The sequence below is a fragment of the Serinus canaria genome, chromosome 4 (assembly GCF_022539315.1).
Source record: "Serinus canaria isolate serCan28SL12 chromosome 4, serCan2020, whole genome shotgun sequence".
NCBI lineage: Eukaryota > Metazoa > Chordata > Aves > Passeriformes > Fringillidae > Serinus > Serinus canaria.
This window is the reverse complement of record NC_066317.1, coordinates 47,494,790-47,519,923: the sequence shown is the minus strand read 5'-3', so window position 1 is coordinate 47,519,923 and position 25,134 is coordinate 47,494,790. Positions and strand designations below refer to the sequence as shown.

General features: G+C 40.0%; 1 protein-coding gene across 1 annotated transcript in view; it reads left to right on the top strand.

Moving 5' to 3' along the window:
• The first annotated feature begins 1,620 nt into the window (after positions 1-1,620).
• The window catches only part of GRXCR1 (glutaredoxin and cysteine rich domain containing 1), a 38,353-nt gene continuing 14,839 nt past the window's right edge, over positions 1,621-25,134 (top strand). Inside the window, exon 1 of the mRNA XM_009100273.1 lies at positions 1,621-2,037. Within this exon, the coding sequence (XP_009098521.1) occupies positions 1,621-2,037 (417 nt within the window). The remainder of the gene's footprint in view (positions 2,038-25,134) is intronic.

The window sequence follows — 25,134 nt, the reverse complement described above, 5'->3', positions numbered from 1 at the left end:
GGATGAATCCATGTTACCCTGCTTCTTATTGTTGATCCTTCTTGCCTCAGTTAATTTCCTGCTCCTTGTTCAGATTCCCTTGCCCAGTCCCTGACAAAGCAGAACATATGCTGTGGTTGCTGTGTGGTGCTAGCTACAACTCAGTTTTATTTAATAACATTGTGTTATTAGATAAATGTGCAACAAATTCTGACTAATTGCTTCTCCACTGCTCTGCCAGTCTGTGAAAAGGTCAGCACTGAAAGCCATCAAGTAGCAGCTCCTTGCTGAATCTCCGTGAGGTTGTGTAAAAAGCAGACTTTGGTGAATGAGGTTTGACTGGTAGGGAAGTTAAATGTTTTGTGAAAGAAATGTACTCATCATTGATTCAGGTGCTTAAGTTTTTCATTTTCCCCCCAGGTGCAATGAACATAAATAGTTTTGACTTTGTAGATCTTGTAAAAAACTCTTCCTCTTTGCCTATTTTAGCAAATCAAACTGCTTTCATATAAACTTGTGTAATTGATATTATTTGGTTTATTACAGAATCACAGAATCAGAGAATATTATGAGTTCAAAGGGACCTATTAAGATCATCGAAGTCCAACTCCTGCCCCTGTGCAGAACACCCCAAAGGTCACACCTTGGGCCTGAGAGCATTGTCCAAATGCTCCCCTTCCCTTCCCTTCCCTTCCCTTCCCTTCCCTTCCCTTCCCTTCCCTTCCCTTCCCTTCCCTTCCCTTCCCTTCCCTTCCCTTCCCTTCCCTTCCCTTCCCTTCCCTTCCCTTCCCTTCCCTTCCCTTCCCTTCCCTTCCCTTCCCTTCCCTTCCCTTCCCTTCCCTTCCCTTCCCTTCCCTTCCCTCCCTTCCCTTCCCTTCCCTTCCCTTCCCTTCCCTTCCCTTCCCTTCCCTTCCCTTCCCTTCCCTTCCCTTCCCTTCCCTTCCCTTCCCTTCCCTTCCCTTCCCTTCCCTTCCCTTCCCTTCCCTTCCCTTCCCTTCCCTTCCCTTCCCTTCCCTTCCCTTCCCTTCCCTTCCCAAACCTTCCCAAACCTTCCCAAACCTTCCCAAACCTTCCCAAACCTTCCCAAACCTTCCCAAACCTTCCCAAACCTTCCCTTCCTTCCCAAACCTTCCCTTCCTTCCCTTCCCAAACCTTCCCTTCCCTTCCCAAACCTTCCCAAACCTTCCCAAACCTTCCCTTCCCTTCCCTTCCCTTCCCAAACCTTCCCTTCCCTTCCCAAACCTTCCCTTCCCAAACCTTCCCAAACCTTCCCAAACCTTCCCTTCCCAAACCTTCCCAAATCTTCCCTTCCCAAACCTTCCCTTCCCTTCATTTTAATCAATGAATATAATTTCTCCCTTTCTTGCTTTCTTCCTTAGTGCTAAAAAGTACACAATGTCTTTTTAATATTTAATTACCGAGATCACTTTACAGGTTTTAGTTTAAAGGTAACCATAGCACAAATGCATCCATTATTAACTGCAGAACGGCAGTGGCTTCTTGGGAACCCTCTTTAGTTTAATATGAGAACCCCTGTCAGCAGAAAACAGCGCTGATATTGTTGTTAAGTGTGACGAACTGGCAGATGCAATGGGCACCACGCTGGAACAATGCAAGCTGCTGATCTCCATGGAGGAGGCGATGTTCAAAGGCGAGGGCAAGGCGGACAGCGAGCGGCTGCTGAGGAAGGTTCGGTTCCGCGTGGCGTCCTCGCACAGCGGGCGGGTGCTGAAGGAGGTGTACGCCGACGGCGAGGCCGCCGACTCGCTGGACTCCGAGTATGCCAGCAGCTCAGAGACCGAGCAGACCAGCCGGCTGAGCGAGGTGGACGGGCAGCAGAATGGGCACGCGGGCTCGGAGTGCGATGAGAATGACAATGAGCAGGATGACTTGCTCATTTTAGTCAGAGCCACTAAAGAGAAGGGGTTTGGTACAAAGCGAGTCAACATCCTCAGCAAAAATGGCACAGTCAGGGGAGTCAAGCATAAAGTCAGCGCTGGTCAAGCCCTTTTTGACAATTTGGCAAAAGTATTTCAGGTAGGTGGTGCAGATCTGCTGGCTGCCTGTAAGCTGTCTCTCTGTCCCTTTTAACTCCACACGTTATTCTTCCCTTGGTTCAAACTGCTCTCGTTTAGGATTTCTCAATATTCCGTCTCATTCCCATTGCTATCCACTTGCACAAGAGGGGCTCATTGGTCCTTCTAGTATCAAACAGCTCCGCACTCCATAGTGGCTGTGAACTTTGCTCTTCAAAATTGACCTAATATTTGCTGAGTAGAAATATGTATGTTGTGCTTTCCATGTCTGGATGAGGAAAGAAATGTGCCAGAGGATTTAACTGGGGCTTTGCTGGAGATCTATACAGGTCTCCTGTGCAGGAACGTGTCATGTTTCCACTCCTATTATATTAATTCTAATGAGGTTACGATGTTATCTACTGTCCCCTACATGTAAATATGTATACTTGCAAATTTCATTCTGTTTAATCTGCAAAGTAGATCAAAGTAGGTGCAGGGTGGCAGCAATGACGGTTTTCCCACATGAAAATTTCAGGGGAATGAAATCTTAGTCAGAGGTCTCTTTTATTAATGTCTGTTTTCTATCTATTTTGTAGAAGGAGCAGAATATCTGTATTTGAAACAGTATATACCACACTAATGCCTTAGTCAGAGAAACACAGGCCTTCAGAAAAATCAAGATAAAAGTTCTAAAATATTTATCTCATATATATAATTTATCTGTATATGCTATTCAAGCCTTTTAATCATTAATATTCACACAGACAGCAACAAATGTACAACCAGACTCTTTCTGATGTTCTTAAAATCCACAATTATGCTTTTCAATTAAATTATCCTGTGATGGTTTCAGGGCATTATTTTAAAACTTTTTATGCAGTTTTAAGTCATGGGGAATTTTATTTTAATAATGACTCTTTTTGCATTTTGAAATTACTTTGAAATGAGGTAATTTTATATTACATTAATAAATGGCAATAGATTAACATTCTCTTGCTTCTAGATAGGAATTTATCTTCTATGTCAAAGCTAAATTAACAGTCTTTTTGTCAATTTGAATGTTCCTGCAGAAGTTGACGTTTCAGAGAATAATTTCCTGTTCATTTTCATTCTTTACATCACATAGCACTCAAGTAGTTTGCTTTCTTTCAAGCTACTCATGGAAGAGTTTGTCTTTAATTCCTTATTCTGATAGAATTTGTAACAAAATGACTTTTTAAAAGTAGATTTGAATTAGTAATTATTAACAGAGGCATGTTTGGGTTCTTCTCCAACTTCAATTCCATTGTCCTGTGCTATTTCATTTCACAGAGTACCCAGTTTCACCCCACTAGCCTCATGCCCTTCTAAAAGCTGTCTTCTACCACATCAGTAACACTAATCAAAGAAATTTGAATCAGCTAAATAAACAGACCCATTTGAAGACATATGCACTTTAATTAGTGTCCCTGCCTTATCCCTGCTTTTTCTATCCCCAGTTTTAGGTTGGAAGCTCTTCAGGAAAGACACATGGACTGAGATGAATGTACTTTGATTGCAAAGTTTCTTGTATTCCTAGCAGAGTTAATAGTAGGACCTGAGCTATTTCCATGAGGTGTTTCACTAGAAGAAAGTATTTTCTTGAAAGGAGGCATATCCATCTCGTATATAACTTCAGAAAAGTACACATATCCAAGTCTGCCACAGAATTCCTTAATTAAAACCTGTAAAATAATGACTGGCTTAAAAGGTGGTAAGGATTTTTTTTAATTGATAATATGTTACTGTGGAAGGAAGGGGAAAAATTAAATAATCAGATGAAAACAGTTTTTCATATGGCGTGTCATTTCAATGAAGAGCTCTGCTATAGGCATTGCAAAGTCCAAAAGAAAAGGCAGGTTTTCAAAGTGGATGAGGAAAATACATTGTGGAACTGAGAAGCTTCTTCCTAGGCAGATCTAGATGAGTGATGTCCAGAAAAAAACTGTCTATACTTACATTAAGACATATATTGAACAGTACTGAGAATTGAATGATTTGAGGTTTCTACACAAGTTCAGATTTCCCCAGAGATAAAGCCCTAAGTCTAGTGAAAAAGAATGATGGTTTGCATATCTTTCATGTCATACTCTGAGCCAATTTTGTATGCCACATGCTGAGCACAGAGGAGGGCAAAACACAAAAGTTAACTTTGAGATGGATTTGAAACTGCTTGATCCTAATGAGAAGTATGTGTGAAATCCATTCAATTGCAAATGGAATAATGGCCTTTAGAATGAGATTAGAGGATGATTTCTAGTTTTCTGTAAGCATGTTCCAGACAATTAATAGAGCTGTAATACCAGTTAGAGAACAACAAGATTTTTTTTGAAGGCCAAGTATGATAGAAACATCTCTTTGTTAGCAGGTACAACACAAAATTTCTCGATCTGGGCATTTTTAAAGTTACCCTCTTGGTTATGTGAGATCATCTCCAGTTACATGTTTCTCTTGGATAAGTAGCAGCAAATGTATAGCTGTTAAGAGGAGAGTGCTCCTCCTTGAGAAGAGTCCATCTCTGCTCCTTGGATCATTCAACAGGAAGAACTCTTATGACATGAATGCATTGTACATTTCTCAGCAATGGTGTCAAGTCGGTATTTTTAATCTCAGAGTGTTCACATGAACTCCTGACAATCCTGTATTCTAAGCACTGATATATTCTTGTATGCAAATGCTTCTTATTTAGTATTTACTATATCACTGCCTAACTAAAATGTGCATGTGAGAAACCAAATACTGTGTGTGAGTGTCCTGTGATCCTGAAACTAGGGCGTGGCTTTTTTCTGCAATATCAGCATTCTGATTCTTCAGATTATCTGCAAACTCCTTTAATATACAATTTCCCCAAATCCCTAGAGGTTCCCTGTGACAGAGGAGAGATCCTTTAAAGCAAATCACTTCATTCAGATATTCTAGGGATAAACAGGAATTCATTAACTGGGCTTCATTATGTTGTGCAGTCAAGACCTTTGATTTTCTCTGTTCAAATACTTGTGCTAAAAGCACTTGTGCATTTTAATGTCCTATGGAAATATTTGGATTTGTTAATATTTTTTTCACACTTTCTTACTACAGCCCTTCTACAGAATTGATTCAGACACTTTCTTCCCACAACAAACTTATCTGAAAAAAAATCACAACTTCTGGAGCTTTTTTAAATTTTAAGACCGTGATGTAAAGCAGGAAGTATTTTTAGATGAAAAGGTCTTTTGGTCGTTGTTGCTATATGATACAAGCCTGATCTGAGAATGTATATCTAGATGTGTGTCCCCTGCTACATCTTCCCACAATCACACACTCAGCACTTCCCTTGCCCTTTTAGTCCCTGATCTCTCATTTCCACTGTTCCCTGGGAAGCTGAGTCCTTCCCATTACTCTGTCTGAGGACTGACTGAGTCCCCAGATGAGAGCTGTTCCAGGGCTGTGACAGGTCTAGGTCACCCTTGCACACCAGGTCATCCCCTGGTGAAGCTGCTGCCAGGTGAGAGGGAGCAGCTGTGGGAGCTGGGGCTGACACAGCCATGGGGAAGGAATGTGGGACAGAGCAGGACATGTCCAGGGCTTTCCTCAGCTTCAAGGCAGAACATTCTGGGGGAAGAAAGGTGGGGGAGAGACCAGCTCTATTGATGCTTCAGGACAGCATGGTTTCCATGGCAACACCTCCAGCCTTTTCCTCCTTGGGGTGGATGCCACAAACAGACTGTTGACATGGCAACCACATCCTGGCAGGGTGAGGGAGTGATGGGTGGGGTGGGGATGGGTGTTGACATAACAACCACTCTGGGTTGGGAAGGTGGGAGGGAGGTGACTGGTGATCATCTGTGGCAGCCTGGGACAGTCACATGTGTCACCCAGCCTCCACTAGCACCCAATCTGAGCCTGGGGATAGCTTCCCACAGTGCTGGAAATGCAGGCGGCAGACAGCTGGGAACGGTTTATTTGTGAGAAACACACACTACTGAAAATCCTGAAAAGCAGGAGGATTCTGGAGCTCCCACTCTCCCTGTTCATGCACCTCCTTGGTATAAATTTTCTCCTGCTGAGCCTCTAAAGCTGAGAGCATTGGCAGCTGTGAAGCTGGGGACATGACTTGCCAATTGTGTCAGAAGCATAAGCCCCTTCTCTGCATATCTGAAGTAATTGTGGTTTTATTTCAGTATACTACCAAAAATTCCTTATTCTAATATTACAATATTGTTTAAATGCAAATGGATATGAACATTTCCCATAACTTTCTGTAAAAAGCAGTAGAGAAATAGTTATTTTTTCCTTGAAATAAATATATTTCTCTTCACAATCAATTTTTATGACTAAGCCATGCCTATGGCTATGGCCGAGTCACATAGAGCAAAAATCTTTGGGTTGTCTCATATATTACTATGTAGTGCAATGATCATTTTATGCCAAACTGGGTTTCCATCCCAATGTGCAAAGTAATAGAGCTCAGCCAAAGGTTTTACACAGGTCTCTCCTCATTTTCCATGTTTCAGCATGGGTATCTTTCCTCCATTGCCATACTTACACACTCCACTGGCCTTCCAGCCTCCTCTGAAAGGTCAGGTTCTGCTGAATTAGCCACAGAGCTCATTCTCAGGCAGGGCTTCCTGACATCTGTTGCAAAAGGGCAGGTCTGGTTAACAAACCTGATGAGTGCCTTGGCAAGCATTGCATCAGAGAGGATCTGGGCGAGGAGTCAGACATAACACACACAGTCTTTACAAAGTTTCCAAGCACAGTTCCTCAGGTAGAGCTCACATGTCAGGCTGTCAAGTGTAAGTCCCTATTCAGCCTGATAAAGAATGAGCTTCTTAATGTATAGAGAGAAATGTGGGAAAGGATAAAGAATCACGTGGAAGTTCATTAAGAGGAGATCTTTTGGGGTGGTTAAGAGCACTTTCATCTTTCTTTACTTGTAGGTGACTTGGAAAAGTGAGTATACAGCAGGACATGCAGAGCTTACAAACTGATAGGGCTAGCTAGTACCACAAACAAAATAAAGTGAAATACAGCAGAAAAACCAACCATCTTCCAAAGCAGTCAGAGGCTGCAAAGTGATGTTAGGAAAGGTTCTTGGGTAGTAGTACAAGCAAAGGTTCTTAGCGTGGGTGGCATGTTGTATACCACTGCAGCCTCTGGAGCATATATCACTACAATCCCCAAAAGTCTGGGGAGACAAGAAAGAGACATCTGCACTTTCATTGGAGAAGTCTTGATAAGACTTGAAGAGGCTTCTCTTTAACAAGAGATCAGCTGATGATCAGTGCTGACACTCCAGAAATCACTGGACTATTTCAATTTCAAAATCCTCTTCTAGGACTGGGCAAAGATTGTAAAAACTCTCCTGATCTCATGTTCTCCTCCATCCACAGTACTCTGACTCCAAATGGACATAGCTTACAAAAGAAAGCAATGGATTGCTTGTAAAGAGTGTTTGATGTAGTAACATCCCTCATATGGATAAATACCAGTGAGATGCAGTATCCAAGTTACAAGCTTCCAGTGTATTTTCCTAGTGTTATTTATTCTGGAAAACTAATTATTGAACAGTGCTGCACTGAAATCCAGTGGAGAACAGGAAAATTGTATAACATGGAGGATCAAGTGATTATGAAAAGCAGGTTTTTGCTTGTTACAGAAAATTCAGAGTTCGAAGGAAAACTAGATCACTACTGCAATGGGCATAGAGTTGTTTCACCACTCACTTTGTAGCTTCAGAAGGGCTTTGATCTGTGACCACACTGCATTGGACAGTGATTCTGCCGATGCTGTTAATCATGTTCTAGTTTTTAGAAGTGGTTTCCAGAGTGCATGTCTAAACAGACACACTGAATTAAAAAGGGAGATGGCCAGGTCTGTGAGCTTTCATCCGGAACCTGGATTTGGTCAGTTCTTAAGATATCAGTTTTTATTGTTGGGGAAATCAATTGTAAAGCACTGAGGTCAGACAAGTCTATTACTAGGCTATTCAGGGCATTTAAGGACTTGTTTCTGTTGGAATTGAAATACATATTTGACATATACTTGATAGGAGCAGTAAATAGATTTTTAACTATCTAAACCTCTGAAAGTGATATACAAGTTTTGAGTTAAAAAAAACTAGGTTGTCTCATTTTTGGAAAGTAGAGATATGGGATATCTTAACTTCTCAATACACTCAACATTGGGTGGCTTACCAACAAAGCTATGGTCAAATATATCACTTTTTAAAGACTGAATCAATTATTAAATAAAAAAAATTGATAGGCTTTACTGCTGGTAGTCTGACCAGCATGTACTGGACATCTGTCTAATGCTCCAGTGCACTGCATGGCCTCAAAATTATTCTTGCCCTGATGAGTCTTGATGCTTGTAAAGGATCCATAAATGAGCTCAGTGTTCTTGAGACACTTGTCCCTTGCATGGGAAAGAGCATAGCAAAAAGGGAGTGGTGTTGCTGCAGGAAATATGTGTATATAGAATATGTAGTACTAGAGTGAATCAAGACTTTAGGTATAGATTCAAAAAACTCACAGGCCTCTGAGGAAGGACTTGGACATCAAGCTCAAATACCAAGATTCTCCAAATCTCTCTTGGTGCCACCTAGCCTCAAAGGCACCAAAAGCTGTTCCTTAATGACAATTTCACTAATGCTCTGCCTTGGCCACGTGTCTCAGCATGTCAGGATTGACAGCACCTGAACGTTACTTCCTACTTGTGTCCTAAGGGATCCATAAAATAAGGGTTCCATTGCCTGTCCCAGCTGCATGGCTTCATGAGCATTCCTGGTAGATCAGCTGCTGTACAAACTGCACATAAGGATATGCTGCTTTGTTACAAATTGCATCTGCAGGAGCAGTGGTGGGAGATGTACTTTGAAAAAGACAGTCACAAGATAGCAAGAATAAGTTGTTGGAGTTGTGAAGTAGAACACAGGATTGCTGATTCTCAACTTGCCATACCTAATAGTACTGCATTCTTCAGCATCATGCTTGACTTTCATTTCCTTCCTTCCTTCCTTCCTTCCTTCCTTCCTTCCTTCCTTCGGCCGTCCGGCTTCCGTCCCGGCTGCCTGCAGTCCGTCCGGCCGTCCTGCCTTACGGCCGTCCGTCCGGCACGGCCTACGCCGCCTGCCTCCTGCCCTGCCGGCACAGGCAGGACGGCAGGCCGGCCGTCCTGCCGTCCGCATTCCTTCCGGCCGTGCGGCTTCCGTGCCTTCAGCGTTCCTTCCGTTGGCAGTTCCTTCCTTCCTTCCTCTTCCTGTACTTGCCTCCTGTCCTTCCTTCCTTCCTCTTCCGTCCTTGCCTTCCTTCCTTGCCTTCAGTCCTTCGCTCCTTCGGTCATGTCCTTCCTCATTCATTCCTGCATTCCTTCCTTCCTGCCTTCCTTCCTTCCTTCCTTCCTTCCTTCCTGTCCTCCTCCTTCCTTCCTTCCTTCCTTCCTTCCTTCCTTCCTTCTTCCTTCCTTCCTTCTCCCTCCCTCCCCCTCCCTCCCTCCCTCCTCCCTCCCTCCCTTAAGCACAGTAGTGGTCACAGTGTTACAGAATGGAGGTACTCTAGAAAAACTTGTAGCCTGTGACTTGTTAGAGAAAAGACATAAGAGACGAGACTGAATTGGTATTCAAGACATGAGGGATTGCAAATAATCGTGTTCTGCTGCCTTGTTTCATCCTCTCTCTTTAAATCTAAAATTAGGTTTGCTTTCTTTTTGAAAGAATGAATGCAACTGCCAAATGGAAGAAAAGCTTCCTGGTTGTACTAAGTGGGATTCCTAAGTCATATTTGCCTCAGGAAATTTTCTGAGCTGAAAATGGTCATAAAATGAAACAGTATTAGTAGGAAATGCCATATATGCTTTCCAGACTCTTACTTTTAATTATAAGTCGGGTAGTTGACCTGGAATACCAGATGAGCACTGGGTCTGATCCTGTGTTCTGCTCTGGGACTCTTACATAAAAATGTCCCTTTGTGGGACTGCTCAATAAGGTGCTCAGCCTTTGAATTAACATGGAAAATGCTTCATCTTTCTTCAAACTAACTTGAAAAAGGGTCATGTTACACAAGCAGCCTATCAAAAATATCTTAGGATGCAGAATTTTTTTCTACTTATTCTAAGAGTAGACTTTTTTTCCTGAATTGGCCTCTTACAACAGAGATGAGAAAGACTAACTGATTAGCCTTAATCATTAATTAGTAGCAATAACTCTTGTCTTTTGCTATTTGTGAAGCTGAACTTTGTCACTCAGCAAGAAAATAAGGAGAAAATGTGTTTTCAAGTATTCTTATAACTAAGACTGTTAAGAAAATTTGGGGCTATTCACTTTTCTTTGACATGGTACAACAGGCTGCCTGCTAGTTCATTGACCCTGAACCTTTGCATGTCTTCAACACAGCAAATACATTTTGTAGAACACATAAAGATGAAATAAATTACCTATGTGCTTAATTCCTAGCCTCATACTTGGTCATTGACCCTTAATTTTGTGTACAAATAAATTCATCTGCAACCAAATATTTTGGAGTTCTCACACTTTAGTGTCTTAGGTTAAGTATCTTTTAGTAATAACTTTGCAAACATGGAAGGAAATATTTGGCTTCATTGGGCCAATTCATCACCAAAGTGCACAGCTGTGCAGTTGCAAAAATATGGTAATAATGAAGATAAAAACAAATAATGAAGATAAAATCCCTTTATTAAAACTTAAAAAAAATTCTAACAATTTAAGTGCATTAAAATCCAATTATTTAGTTTAAAGATCTCAAAACTGTTTCAGTTCTGAAATAGGATTTGCAAATACACTAAGCTAGAAAATATAAAAAATGTATATGTGCCACAGGTTTTTTGTTGCTAGACTGCTTCAGTCTGTCTACAGCTTGCTGTGATATTTATCTACTCAGGTTGGATATTTATCTACAGTTTATTACATACTGCACCAAAACAAGGTACATGACTAACAACTTGACAGAAAGAAATGGTCAAAAAGACAATTTTTTTCTTGGCTGGAACTTTAGCCTGTAACTGTAATGCTTTGTGCCATCATAATTTTGTAGCTGAAATATAATAAAGCATTCTTTAGAATGGAATTTGCAACCAGAGGGAAAAGAGTATGGCTTCCATGCATGAAAATCTTTCTAATTGCTGCAACATCCATTGCAAGGTAGTACAAAACATGTAAATTAAACCTCAATGAATTCTTCCAAAGCCTGTAAGAAGAGTAATAGATAGGACAGCATCCCCAGCCTGCTGATTTTGAAAGAAGCTGTAAAGTTGCAGCTCCCCATCCAAAGAGGCAATCTCGTGGTTTTGCTTGATGCAGTAGTTATAGTGTGGAGAAGCTGCCACAGCACAACTCTTTATAGCCTCCATCAGAGAAAGCAACAGAAATGGTCACAGATGAGCAGCTGGAGTCACTGAGGTAGAGACTCATTTCACGCATGGCAAGAAAGAAGACAGAAAAACCATCATTCATTGCTAGTAGGAATTGTGGAAAGCATTTTAACAACCTTTGTACCATTTTGCTTTGGAACTTTATCTAGGGACATCATCCATCAATGTCAGACGAGCATGTCTTCTGTACTGCAATAAAACCACAAGGACTCACTCTTCCTTCATTTCTCAAAAAGAAATATAAAAAGGTCTTTCTGGCCAATATTTGCACACATTTATAACACCATGCAGTGTTATGAACTGCACTGACACATCAGCCAATGCTGGTACAAAGGCAAAGAACAGTTTCTTTGGAACTACTGGTTGCTAATTCTCTAACAAGCTTTAAAACTATTAGGATTTGTTAGGAGACATACACTGTTATTTAAGAAAATTTCTCCTTGAAAATTCTGTAACACAGAAGGAACTTTGTCTCTAAAGAACTTACAGCTTTTTAAAGAAAATGCTATATTTTCCTGCCCAGCCACTCATGTCTTGCTATTTGTTTACTACATCCAAATGCAAAGCACTCTCCCTCCTAGCCCTGCAGGCAACTATGAAATATTTCCTTGTTATTCAAGTGGAGAATGTCCTAAGAGGCAGATTGATAGACACAGTGAAAAATGAGAGCTTTAAGCATTATTGCTTCTTTCTACCTGTCACATTATACCTTGAGAACTTTTCCTTCCAGGTGTTGGCTGATGAGGTCTCTGGTGAGACCTGCACCTGCAGTGCTGCATCCAGCTTGGGGATTCTCAACTCAGGAGGGAAATTGACCTGTTGGAGCAAGTCCAGAGGAGGGCAACCAAGTGGATCAGACTCTCTTATGAGGAAAGGTTGAGAGAATTTGGTTTGTTCAGCCCAGAAAAGAGATGGCTTTGGAGTAATCTAATTGTGGACTTCCTGTAGCTGAAGGGAAGCTTAGTGAAAAGATGGGGCAGACTCTTTACGAGAGTATTTAGTGACAGACAAGGGGGAATGGAATTCTTCAAATTCAAAGATAGTAGGTTTAGATAAGATACTAGGAAAAGATTCTTTACTTTAGGGGTAGTGAGGCATTAGAGCAGCTTGCCCGGGGAAGTTGTGGATGCCTGTCCCATGGAAGTGTTCAAGGCCAGGTTGGATGAGTCTCTGAGTAACCCGGTCTTGTTGAAAGTATCCTGCCAATGTAGTCTATGATTCTATGATGCCTTCAATCAGATTCACTCACATGCAGTGGGTAAATCTGGTTGTTCTTTCAAATCCCACAGTAACTCAAAAATAGAAGCACCTACTCAGACCCTGCAAGTTCAAGCTGTCATAAAGATTTAAAAAGCTCAATTTCTAAAGGACTTTTTCAGGAAATAGATTATTTTAATCTAACTGGAAGATATTGCCATGACAGCTCTTGTATCTACTGGGTGGTCAAGCCTTTTGCAAAGCTGTCTGCTTGGTGGATGATATTATTTTACATCTCGTGTGGAAGGTTGTGGGGTGGAAGGACACTTTCATTGGCCAATATTTACACCTGAATGCAGATAATTAATACTATAGGTTGGTTTTTTGTTTTTTTTTTCTTTGGCTGCTCTTGACTGGGAGCAGACTTGAATCATGAAGTTCCTTCAGTCAGGGGGTTTTCATCATCAGCTACTTCAGTGGCTCAGGGGAAGACACAATAAATAAGGGTGAGAGGTTTCAAATCAGGAGAGTGGTCTAGTGAAATTTCTGACCTGTTTTTTGGGCTGTCTCAATTGTCATTTTGGAAGAAGGTTATTCAGCTGGCAGAAATGCAATCAAGTGTGGAGTTTCAGCATTTTTGAAGACATAATATGAAATTAGAATAAATGTTATTGATTTTTCTTGCTGCACAGTATTAAATGATAATCCATGCAAAGAAGCCACTGAAATGTTATTCCAAAAGGAAACCAGACAGGTGATTTAATAATCTCAGCTTCTTCATTTGTAGTCTTATTCCTGGAACAGAACACATTTAACTCTATGACACGATATAGATTCTAGCCCCACTATAAGAACATTATTGTATGAAAAGTATGATTATATGAATATTTTATTTAGAAAATAAACATCTCTGAAAACATTTCTGAAACATTTCTGAAAAACCTGAATCAGACTAGAATGTAAAGCAGCTTACACCGGCCTTGGTAAAACATTAGTCCAGCGGCAGATGTGATATATACATAATAACTAACTTGGTAGTTCTTTTGACCAACAGGTTTTGGAGCTGGAATAAAGCATACAACCTTCTACATTCTGATTTTCAGACATTAGACCTATATGGTTAAAAACAAAAAAAAACCCAAAAGCTTATGCCTTAGAGTCTTTCCAGCAATGAAGTACAAAATTCTACTTCAGGAAGTTGTCTTGTATTTTGCTTCTAAAGATGAGTGGTGGATGAGTCATCTGTCCCCTTTCATGCATCAGGCCAGCAGTCACCGTGTAGGCTATTCTAGGGAAGGGCTGGTTTATGTGTGCTGTCTAGGAATTGTATCTGCATAAAAATCTTGAGCTCTCTGCCTTTTTTGAAAATCTGTTGCTTAAAAAAGGAAATGAAGCACTTAAAGTGTGCAATGTAGACAGATCTTTAATTTTAAAAATGGATATTGAGTATATAAGTAACAATTAACTACTCAGGGTTTGAAGATGAAGGTACCAAATTTCTAGGTATTATTAAGTAATGAGATAGCTGAGAGCATAGTTCCAATTAGGGTAAGTAATATAGTGGGGAAACAAGGTCGTTCATCACTCAGTGCTAGGGCAGGACAAAGGAGTGCTATAACTACAATATAGCCCTTTGCAACGCTTCCATGTGTTGGGTGACAGGGCTCTCTGAGAGCTAAGGATTGACTCAGCACTTGGCTGCACTAGTCACACTGTAACTTTGGTCTCTGCCTTGTTCAAAGACCTGTGCAGAATTCATTGCGGGTTGCAGAGGGCTTCGTGACCCCAGGTGAGACAAGGCTCCGTGTCCACCTGAGAAATTCTTGTCCTTTTCCTCAACTTCAGTGTAGTGCAAATGACAACTCCAACCTTTACACAATGGTCTGTTTTTATCTCCACCCACATGGGGAACATTTTCAGCTAGACTTCAAGTTATATAAAGTGTCAGGAAAGAAAAAGTACATAACGTGTCAGGTGTTTGGAGCTGCAAACTGAGGGACAGTGGTGTTTTCCCTGATTTTCTCACCATTCTCTGGGAGTTTCAGGATTTTAGTGCATCTCATTTCAGCTTCTGTTTGTAGGAATGCAGTAAATGGTATAATAACTTTTGACAGAAAGCTTGTTGTCTGCTGAACATGAAAACTCCAAGGTGTATCCCAAATCAAAATCAGGATTCATTTAACCCTTTCCATTTGTTTTATTCCTTAGGAAGGTAAGTTGTGATGAATTATAGCAATTTTTGTATTTTCTCTGCTGATGATTGGAGTTGCGAGTAACACTTTATTTCATTTATATTACCTTCTATTACCTTCTTCAGTTTATGAGTGAACAGTTCTGTTATATATGACAGATTGACTCCAGGCTGTAACTAATTCTTGAAAATCTGAAACATTTTTCAATTAAAATGCAATATATTTTTGACTGAGCTAAGTGTGACTGATTAGGGCTTTCCTGAATACCAGTTTTTACTTGCTGATTCTCTCTAGCACTAGGAAAATCACTAGTTGCAACTCTGCTGCAAATATAAAAAAAGTAATGGACTATTGTGTTGTTTCCTAGGATAGTCTGATATACTGAAAGTAAGTATTGGGAAAACAGGCCCACTTACCACACAAAGCATAGCTGACCAAAAAAGGCAGAGCCATGTAATATTCTGAGCAGGATCTTACCAGCTAACTGTTTTAGTCTCCACTCAAAAACATGATGAATGGCATTGGTAAGAAGCTCAACAGACTAGAACACATTTTCATAGACCTCTAATGCCTATTAATTAACCAAACTAACTGAAATTAGGGAATTATAAAGGAGATCACCGCATGCATTACCTGCACCTGGCAATGTTTAAATGTAAAATGACTCAGAGATCCCTGTGTGTATGTGCTACTGTTATGTTAGTATTAGCATTTATCAGTTTCTACAGCAGTCCAAGTCTATTTTATAAAGAATGAGTAAGGCATTAGTGAAAGAGAGGAGCAAAGAGAAAGAGGGAAGGGATGGAAATCTTCTTGTTTTTAAACTTCATCTGCCTGCCAGAAAACACTATATAGGGTATTCCAATGCTACTGCCAAGTTAAAAATAAATGGGTCAGAGCAGACATTGTATTTCTCATGGCAGCCATTTGCTGCTGATCACACAAGTCTGTTTCTCTGCAGTATGAAATGTTCTATTGAGTGAAGCAGCAGTGCTTACAGACAGATGGGGTCAGGGCTCACAAGCCAGGACTCACTCAGAGCCATGCTGTTTGCTAACTTTTCCACATGATCTGAGAGATCAAACACTTTCATTTTTATCTGTCTCTCCTCAGCAAGTCCTGTTCTAGCTCACTTCTGACTAAAGCCATCCTTACTAACAGAATATTCTCAAAGAGGACAGGAGCTGGTCGATGATTGTCCCCAAATACACAACATAGGTTCAAACACCTAGAACAGTGCGATAAATAACAAGAAAATGAAAAGCTGCTCGTGGCAGGAGAAAATAGGATTTGAGCTCCACAGCTGCTGTTTTAGGCAAATGTATTGTGTTTATTTTTTTGACAATTCAGGGTGTCATCATGGGAAATGGTACATAAGTAAACAGCAGAATTACCACCAAAGTCTGAGTATGTAGTAGGATTAAACATTCCCTCCCAAGAGAAGTAAACATATTTGAAAAATTTTACTCATATTAGAGAGAAATCCCCAAAGTAACTTAAAATGTCAACTGACAGTATGGAAAATAACTATGTCACAAAAATAACTAGTCATTTATTCAAATATTTCATACATACATCCAAATATAAGCAAGTCTAGAGGTGTTAAAAAGTCTTTTTTGGTCAAGTGACCAAAGACTAAATGCTAAACAGAACAATTTCAAATGGACCTACATGCTCCCTCCTGTTTCCAACCCCTCTAATATTGAGTAGAACCAGAAAACAGAAAGGCCCACCCAGAGAAAAAAAAAAAAAGGCAAAAATTGAATGATGTTTTTTAAGCTAGAGAAAAAGTTCAATATTATCAAAGTTCAATTTTCATTTCACTCTGTATTTATTCCTGTTGCCAGTGATAAAAGATAGAAGTGAAATAAACACTGATCAGCTGCTGAATAATAATTATTTTCATACTCCTACATATAACTGCGATCACCAAGTGGTAACTCATAACTGTTAAATAGTAGGAAATTAAATGATGTAATCTAGGACAAATCTTCTAAGAGCAGAGACTTAGTCTCAGATTTCTGGGACTGCAGTTTTTCTAGAATTGTGTAATTAATACTAACATTCTTCTCATGAGCCATCTGGGATCCATTGTTTCAGTTGTCTGGTCCTCCACACTATTTACAGGCACTGCTTCAGGTAGGCAGATGTGATGCAGCTCAAGCCATACATTTTTAATTTACTGATAACAGCATTTCCTTAGGTGACATGCTGTAGACTTTTTTCCCCTCTTTTACATTAATTAGTTTCTGTTTGCAAGGTACATTGAAATAACAATGACCTTCCAGTTTGCCTGTTCTCTGTGTTGTCTGTTTGTAGACACAGAAAACATATAGGAATGATAAACTGTGAATGGTTTTTACTTTCACATTTAGTTTGACTTCCCAATTTCCAGCATTTTAAAATGCCTGTATCTTACTCGTGTCTGAGGCACATTGCTTAAACTGCTGTGCTGCTGTTCTGTGAGCAAAGTCCTCAGTAAACTGTCTCCAGATAAACAGCTGAAAATAGTCAAAGTGGAAATTCAGCTCTTTCCTTGTCTTTTCTCATTGATGTAACAAAGTCATAAACCCTCCCTGGGATAATTTAAAAGCTGGATCCCCTTAGTTTCACATAGATCAGATATGTTGCTATAGCCAAAAGAAGTCTAATATGTCATGACAATTCAAGCCAAAATTTAGTCCTAAATTAAAGTATCTCCAAATGCTCACAGGTTTCGTTCAGCAACATAATAATGTTTTGTGCAATCCTCTCACAACATCAGCCATATCTGCCAAAAATAATATTCTTCTTGCTGAAGAGGGAACTTTCAGTTTGACCACTGATATGCAATGCTTCATAGCAGGTTTCTTTGGACTAAGTGTGAATCTGATTGCAAATTATTTACACATAATCAAGTACTTCACAACTTTTGTAAATTTTGTATCTGATGGTTTTTAAAGGAATTAACTTACATCAAGCAGTACAGGAGATGAGCTAGAAAATGATGATGAGTGGATATTGGGGTTTTATGGGTAAAACACAATAGGTTATTGCTGGTGGAAGCAAAGGTCCTCCCCTCCCTTCACTTGGATGCAGAGAATTCCTCAACAAACCTACCAGAGAAGGAAGCAATCCTTTGAATTCAACACATTTCAGACATAAACTGCAACTAATAGAACGTGCCAGAAGGGCAGAGTTCATCTGAAATGATGGCACTGAACATGCTCCATGGCAATGCACGGTGATGATCTTCATACAGAAGGACAAGATATTTGTGACAGTTTCAGTGAGTGTAGTTCTGCATAAACCAGAAAACTCTGCTCACCACAAATGCCCCAGGTTCCATCTGGGGACATCTTTCTGCTTAGTGGTGTGAGACCTCTGGTGGGCTTCTGTCCCGTTTTGGTTGATTCATTACATGCTCAGCTCTACTGAAATATAACAAGGAGGTGCCAAATACTTCTGAGCTGGCACCATGGAAATCAGCTCCCAGCCACCCCCACAGCCCAGCTGAGCGCAGGTTTATAATTTTGACCTTCTGTAAATCTCATGGAAAGGTAAGGGCCTCACTTAGATCAGTTCCTTAATAGCTGTCAGAAACCTCAAGTGTGGCAGTGAAGTACTCTGTCTTAAGAGAATGAAGCCAAAAGTGACAGGCAGTAGAAAAAAGGGGTTCCACATTTTGGCAGTGTCAGAGGAAATGAAATCACTCCTGGAGGCCTGGCAAAACTGGATGTTCATTTAAAAACTTATTTAAAAATTAATCACTTTGACCTGGAAGAGAGATGAGGAGCAATCAGGCTTTCTGGGGGGAAAGGGAAGCTTACTCTGCAATCTGCTCAGACCTTTGAAGTAAAGAAAGAGAAAGGGATGAGGGAAACATGGGTTTTCAATTACAACTTGAATTCAGAAGTTTTGGCAAAGACAGATGGATGGGAGTATGTAGGAGGTTATTTTAACACTGTACTTCAACCACGCTTGCTGGTGAACCACACTGAGTTTAGTCCTTTTGTTCATTCTTTTGATGACAGCTTTAAAATACCTATATTTTAACTGCATCTTATGGTAAAGTATCTTTGTAACTTTTTTTAGCCAAAAGAACTAACCTTATTGTAATTTTCATCAGAAACTCAGTTCTGACCATAAGGTAATTTGAAGATTTGCAAAATTTGTGCTGTTTTTGCCATTTAATTTTCCTGAATTTCACTCTTTATCTGTACCTGACCCACCACGGTCTAGTTCTTAAGAGGTGGTAATAAAATTTAAGAAGCACTTCCAATCAGCATTTATTTTATGCAAAGACCCAAGAAGCAAATGAGAGGGCTAATATATCCTGTAACTCAGTTACACAATTGTGCAGAAGCATGGGTTTCAATTTCCTGATCCAATGATTACATCAAACAAAGAAAAAATGTTTATATTACCACTCAGATTGTTCAGCTGAAAGCCATTTATCAAACACAGCAGATAATCAAACATCAGGAACACTAGCTTATAAATCTCCTAGTACTGCACCTGAGGAAAACAAATGTTTCCCTGGTTGGATGCCAGGTTACAGCACACTACAATCAGCCTTGCAATACAGAGTAGGCACAGAGGGGAATATGGCATAAGCCAATGCCAGAGAAAGTTCATTTTCAGGACAGGTGCTGACTGGAGTTTGCACAGTGTGGAATCACAGAATCATAGAATGGTTTGCATTGGAAGTGACCTTGGAGATTATCTAGTTCCAACTCCCTTGCCATGGGCAGGGATGCCACTTGCTGGACGAGGTTGCCCAGAGTCCCATATTCACAACTTCTCTGGGCAATGCCATGTTTTATATAGGTCAAGGTAGATATTAGGCATGTTCATATTAAATATACTGTAAAACAGCCATGAAAAACAAAAAGCACTTTTCAGAAAGAGCAGCATTTTCCCACTGGAAAACTGAGGGAAATAAAAGGTTTTATGGTCTAGTGTTGTTTCCTGTCTCAAAGGACCCATTTTGAAAATATTGTATTTATAATAAAGTAATCCCAGCACCTTGTCTCTTGTATAGCAAATCTTGTTACTTCTAAATGAGCTGATGAGGGAAGAAGAGGATAATATAAGAACAGGCTGTTTGATCAACAGCATCAGAGCAGCAACTAACTTTACTCTCTACTTTCCCAACGAGTTTGTTTCAGAGATGACAAAATACAGTTACTAAACTAAGAGATGAAAAAACAAGGCCAGAATGTTCCATGGCCCTCTCACTGAAGGCTGAGAAACACTCAAGCTCTCAGTGAAAATGAAGATCAATGTCAGAAAAAGCAAGTGTACTTCCCTTGGTGTTCTGAGCCCATTTTGCTCACCTGACAGGAAACCACTGTATTTGGTAAAATGCATCCATTACCTCCCATGGAACTTTATCCAGGTAAATAGTCACTAATGTGTACTCAAAGAACTGTGCTCCAAGAGATAGAAACCAATTTTATGAAGTATGCCTCCTGTCAACCTTCTTAATGGCAAATACATCCCCTTTGCCTAGTGTATTCTAGGGAATACTGCTGTTTCACTCACTTTATTTAGTGAATGCCTTGTGAAAGACAGAGCATTCTCTCTGTCACATTTACTTTTACAAGGCTGAATCTTGGTTACCAGTTAGAACTGGTTAAAAGCCTTGAAATGCAAGTGTATTGTTAGCCAAACAAATAGATCTAAAATAATCATCCTAGAGTAATTCTTTCCATGGCTTACAATGACTGATAAACTCAAAGGAACCAAAGCAATGGGACAACACCCAATTCCTGATTTGAAGTGCTACTTATTCCAGGAAATATTTGGCTACAGAGACATATTTTGTGGGAGAGATTGTAATGAGGCTGTAAGGTTGTATATGAGGTTTCAGTTGTCTGTTTTGGTGTGAGATCCCACAGCAACCATTGAAAATGAAAGGGAATGTTATCATATGCCTTGCTGAAACTTGACAGATATTTTCTGCCTTAATGTTGCACTAGGAGGTTCCTGCTGTAAATGGCAAGGAACTGAACCTCTCTGTCCTCAGAAAATAATTGCATATTATTTTTGTATGGTGATTGTGATGGTTGATTAAAATTTTCTGAAATAATTTTCTTGTGTTAATGCTGTTAAGGAAATTGTACTGTGCTGAATTTTGTGTAGAATTCTTCTGATATGAAAGAAGTCATAAATATGTAGTGATAGAATTACAGGGAATAACTTCTAACAGAAGGAGAGTAGGTCTAGATTAGATATTAGGAAGAAATTCTTATTTTGGCAGTGGTGAACAGGTTGCCCAAAAATGTTGTGGCTGCCCCATCCCTGAAAATGTTCAAGGCCAGGCTGGGTGGGGCTTTGAGTGACCTGGTTTAGTGGAAGGTGTCCCTGCCCATAATATGGGGGAAGACTTTGAGATCTACTTCCAACCCAAACCATTTTATGATTCTGTGATTTTCCTTGGTAGTGGTAATTTCAAGGTTATTGGCAGTCCATTTTTTACAGGCAGAAAGATTACCTGCTGGACCACGTGGCTGGCTCTAATATTGTGTTGATATTTGCTTTGGGCTCTGCAGAACTGTGTTTTGCTTGGTGCCTATTTAAGGCTAATGGGAGGGGAAGAGGACACTAGTAAATTGAATCAAGCAGCTTTCTGCAACAATTAAGGGGTATTCAAATAATGGTAACAGCTCAGCTATTACTTCTCTTATCCTGTTCCCTACCCAGGAATCTCTACCTGAAGGGGCTTCATACAAATGTCACAGGACAGTCTAGGTGCATCTTGTCTGCCCTCTGCTGAATGCAGGAATGCTTCAAAGAACTGCACAATGGGAAAGGAGGTTGTTGGACCCTCCTTGTTTTGGCTTCTAGTGTCTCATGTAAACTGCTGGGAACAAAGCTATCTTCAGTAGCTCCCACCTCTTCCCCTTCAATCTTTGTAAGGAGTGTCCTTGCAGAGCAAAGAAATGCTTCTCTTCTCTTAGCAGCCAGAGGAACATTTCCAAAGGTCTTCCCAGAGGCCCTCTCTTTTTTTTTCATTTGAGAAGAATTTTTTGGAGATGTCAGATTGGTAAATATGAGGTGAGAGAGAAATAAGAACTGAGCAAGCAAAAGAGAAACAAGCATTATATTACAGTATTTCTTCCCAGGAGAAGTGTAGACTATGTTAGAGTTCATCAAAGATTTGTTTCTGATTTTCAAATATTTCATTTTGTCCTATCATATGCTAAATGGCATAAATATATTAATAAGGAAATACTGATAGAACTTTCAGCACTTGATAAACAAAATCTGATCAGACATGGAGAGATAGTGATCTTTCATATAATTTGAACTTATTTTTCATTAATTTGAAATAACTTTTGCCCTGTCTGCCTTGGCAGCATTGCTGTGCCCTGTTGAGCAGGAGCTGCTTTTACTGGAGTCAGAGCTAGACGTGTATCGCACGGTGTGACTCCAGAGGCTGCAGGGCAGAGCCCCTGAGCCCTGGGGAGATAACCTGCCCTCTTATCAGAGCTGGGGTCACCTGGGGGCAGGCTGTAACCTGCTGTGTGAGCTGCATGAGCAGCAGTAAGGACACTGAGGGACAGCTCAGCTGTAGCCTTTGTGCCTTCTGAGCCTGCCCATAGCTGGAGCACTACAAAGAGCAGGGAGAGGCCAGGTTGTGCCCTGTACTCCTTTGCTGTGGTATTATAAGCATTTTTTCTGCTTTGAAGTGAAAACACTTTGATAGCCCTTGAAAAGCACTGCTGTGGTGAAGATATGTGGAAAAGCCTGCAGTGGCAGGAAAGGAGACATGATGTTATATTGTATTATTTGAGGAACAGAAAGGGTAATGACACACATACACATGATGTCAGAGGATGGAAAAACTTCCTTTGGGTTTTTCTTATTTTAGTATAAATATCTTCCTCTGATATCCCCATCATTGATGTACAGTCTGAAAAGTACAAATGAATTACAAACATATATAAACATGCTATACCAATATCTGAGGTATAATTGCATTCTGTATCTATTTTACACTACAGTTGAACAAATGTGAGGCTGTCAGCCTTCAGGAGGTAAAACTGTGCTGTTTTACAATCAGCAGAATATGTTGTGTTTGTAGATTAGGGGGACAAGCATAGCCCAGGAGTTAGAAGACCAAAGAATTCCAATTGTTGCTGGATCACAGCCCTTCCCTGTAACTCTGCCCAGCTCCTCAGAGTTATCTAGCCCTATGAAATGCAGACAGGAACAGAAGAGATGTTTCATGTCCTGTGTTACAACAGGTGGAGGAGCCTGGGCTCCTCACAGCTTTTGGAAACTGAGGTGTTCCTGGGGCTGCTGTTTGTGTGTGAGGTGAGTAAAGCACACAGCCCACAAGGCCACACAAGAATCTGTGCTATTTTAAAAGCTGAGAAAAGCAGTGACCTGGCCCCTTTTTTTGGAGAAAGCAAGCTAGTATCTGTTTGGGAATGTCCCAGACTCTCTAGCTACCTTGTTTAGGAGTGCAGCTCTTGATGGCCTCACTTTTAAATTGTTCTCCATGGTCCTTCCCAGCCAGTCATGGGGATGGCTACTGGTGATATCATTCCACTGCCCTGAGGGGTCAAAGGTGGCAAGTCCTACAGTTCATAGTCCCTTTAGCTGCCAAAACTGCATTAGGGAAAGTACAGGTTTATTTTAAGAGAAGGCCAGCACATGCTTTCACTTGAGTGTTTGAGTGCTGTGTTGCAGAAATCAGACTTCATTCTATCGAGCTTTTGTAATATGCTGAATTTAATAAAGTTCTGAATTTTACCAAATATTGATGTAGTGCTGGGTCCTTGAAGGCAATGCAAACAGGACTGCAGTCTTAATGCATGAAGTGCTTAAGAGACAGTGTTGATCCAAATTTACATGTGCACTCTGCTTTGCTGTGTGAGAGCCCATGAAGGGTTGGACTGCAAGCAGTGCAGTGGAAGGGAATGTGGTTTCATATGAAGAATTCACACCTTGGTTGGGGACTGCTTGCATCAGCTTCAGTATGTGTAAACAGATCTTATCCAAGAAAAACTTTTTATTTTGGTAGATGAACTGAGTGTGTTGGAAGAGGCCTTCTGACCAGCAAATCAATTTTTCCTGAAAAATGGCATTAAAATTTTAATTTGAATCAGGCAACCAACAAACAGAATGGACTGGTTCACAACACCATTAGCATTGTTCTGTGGTTGTGATGGCAAATATTGTGGTTTTTGCTTGAATATAGACCTTAAATCTTCAGCCATCTCATTCAAATGTTGCATATTTTAATATAAACAGCTACTTGATGAAAAGTATGTTTTTCATAAAATGCTGTACATTGTTGAAAACATGTATGTTCCCAAGGATTATCATGTAGAAAAAAATTGAAACATTTTAGTCAGCTGTAGACTTTCAATTTATCTTTCAGAATAACTACTAACCACTAACTACTTTTAGTATATATTTTAGAAGACTTTAAAACTGCAGAAGCTCGTAAAAGCTTTTAAATATCGCAGAAGCTAAATGCTTAAATTTTGGTGTTATTTTTCCTGCAGAACTTCTTCAACAAGAAACTCAGTTATTTTCTTCCCTTCATTTTTCTGAGTGTAAAATAAAACCAGAAAATTCAAACCAGATTGTGATCAGTTTATTGTTAAATCACAATTCTTCTTGCCACTCTGTTATTGATACAAATTCGAGCTATAAATGATGTAATGCCAATTATGAAGTAAGCAGCTTAATGCAAACATTTTTAGATATGCAAGCATACACACAAAATAGGCATGCATGTATATTTATGTATAACTAGTTTTCTTCTGCTCAACATTTTTGTTGGATGAGGAGTGTTTCATTTACTCACTGAAGCATCCCTGGCACAAGGTTTGTAATGTGCTCTAGATTCTTGCCTCAGCCCACTTAGGGAAGCAGATACTTCTGCCAGTCTGATAGTATCTAATTACAGAGCCAAGGGGTGCATAATTCAGCAGAACTCTCTGAGATGTTGAAAGATGATATTGTGAGACAGAGAAGGGTATATCAGCCCTTGATTTAGGTCACACAAGCAATTCAGTACTGCATAAATAACATGTTGAGTGTTACACCTGAACATAGTAAAAACCTTTAAAAATGTCATATGTGATAAAGCATTTCAGCTTGTACTGAATACAAGGTACTATAACAGTTAATTTTTTAAAATTTATTATTTTGTTCTTTAAAAGAATCAAATGTAAATTTGTGGGTGATGCTTCCATTGAAATTAATGATCTATGTATGTAGCTGTTTTTTTCAACCGATGGGGTTAAAGCACATGTTTATATTTTCTTTCTAGATAGAGGATTAAAAAAAATGAAATGAATACTTTGGTAGTGTTGCTTTCATCGTTTTCATTTGCAACCAAATAAAAATGAGGCTAACAT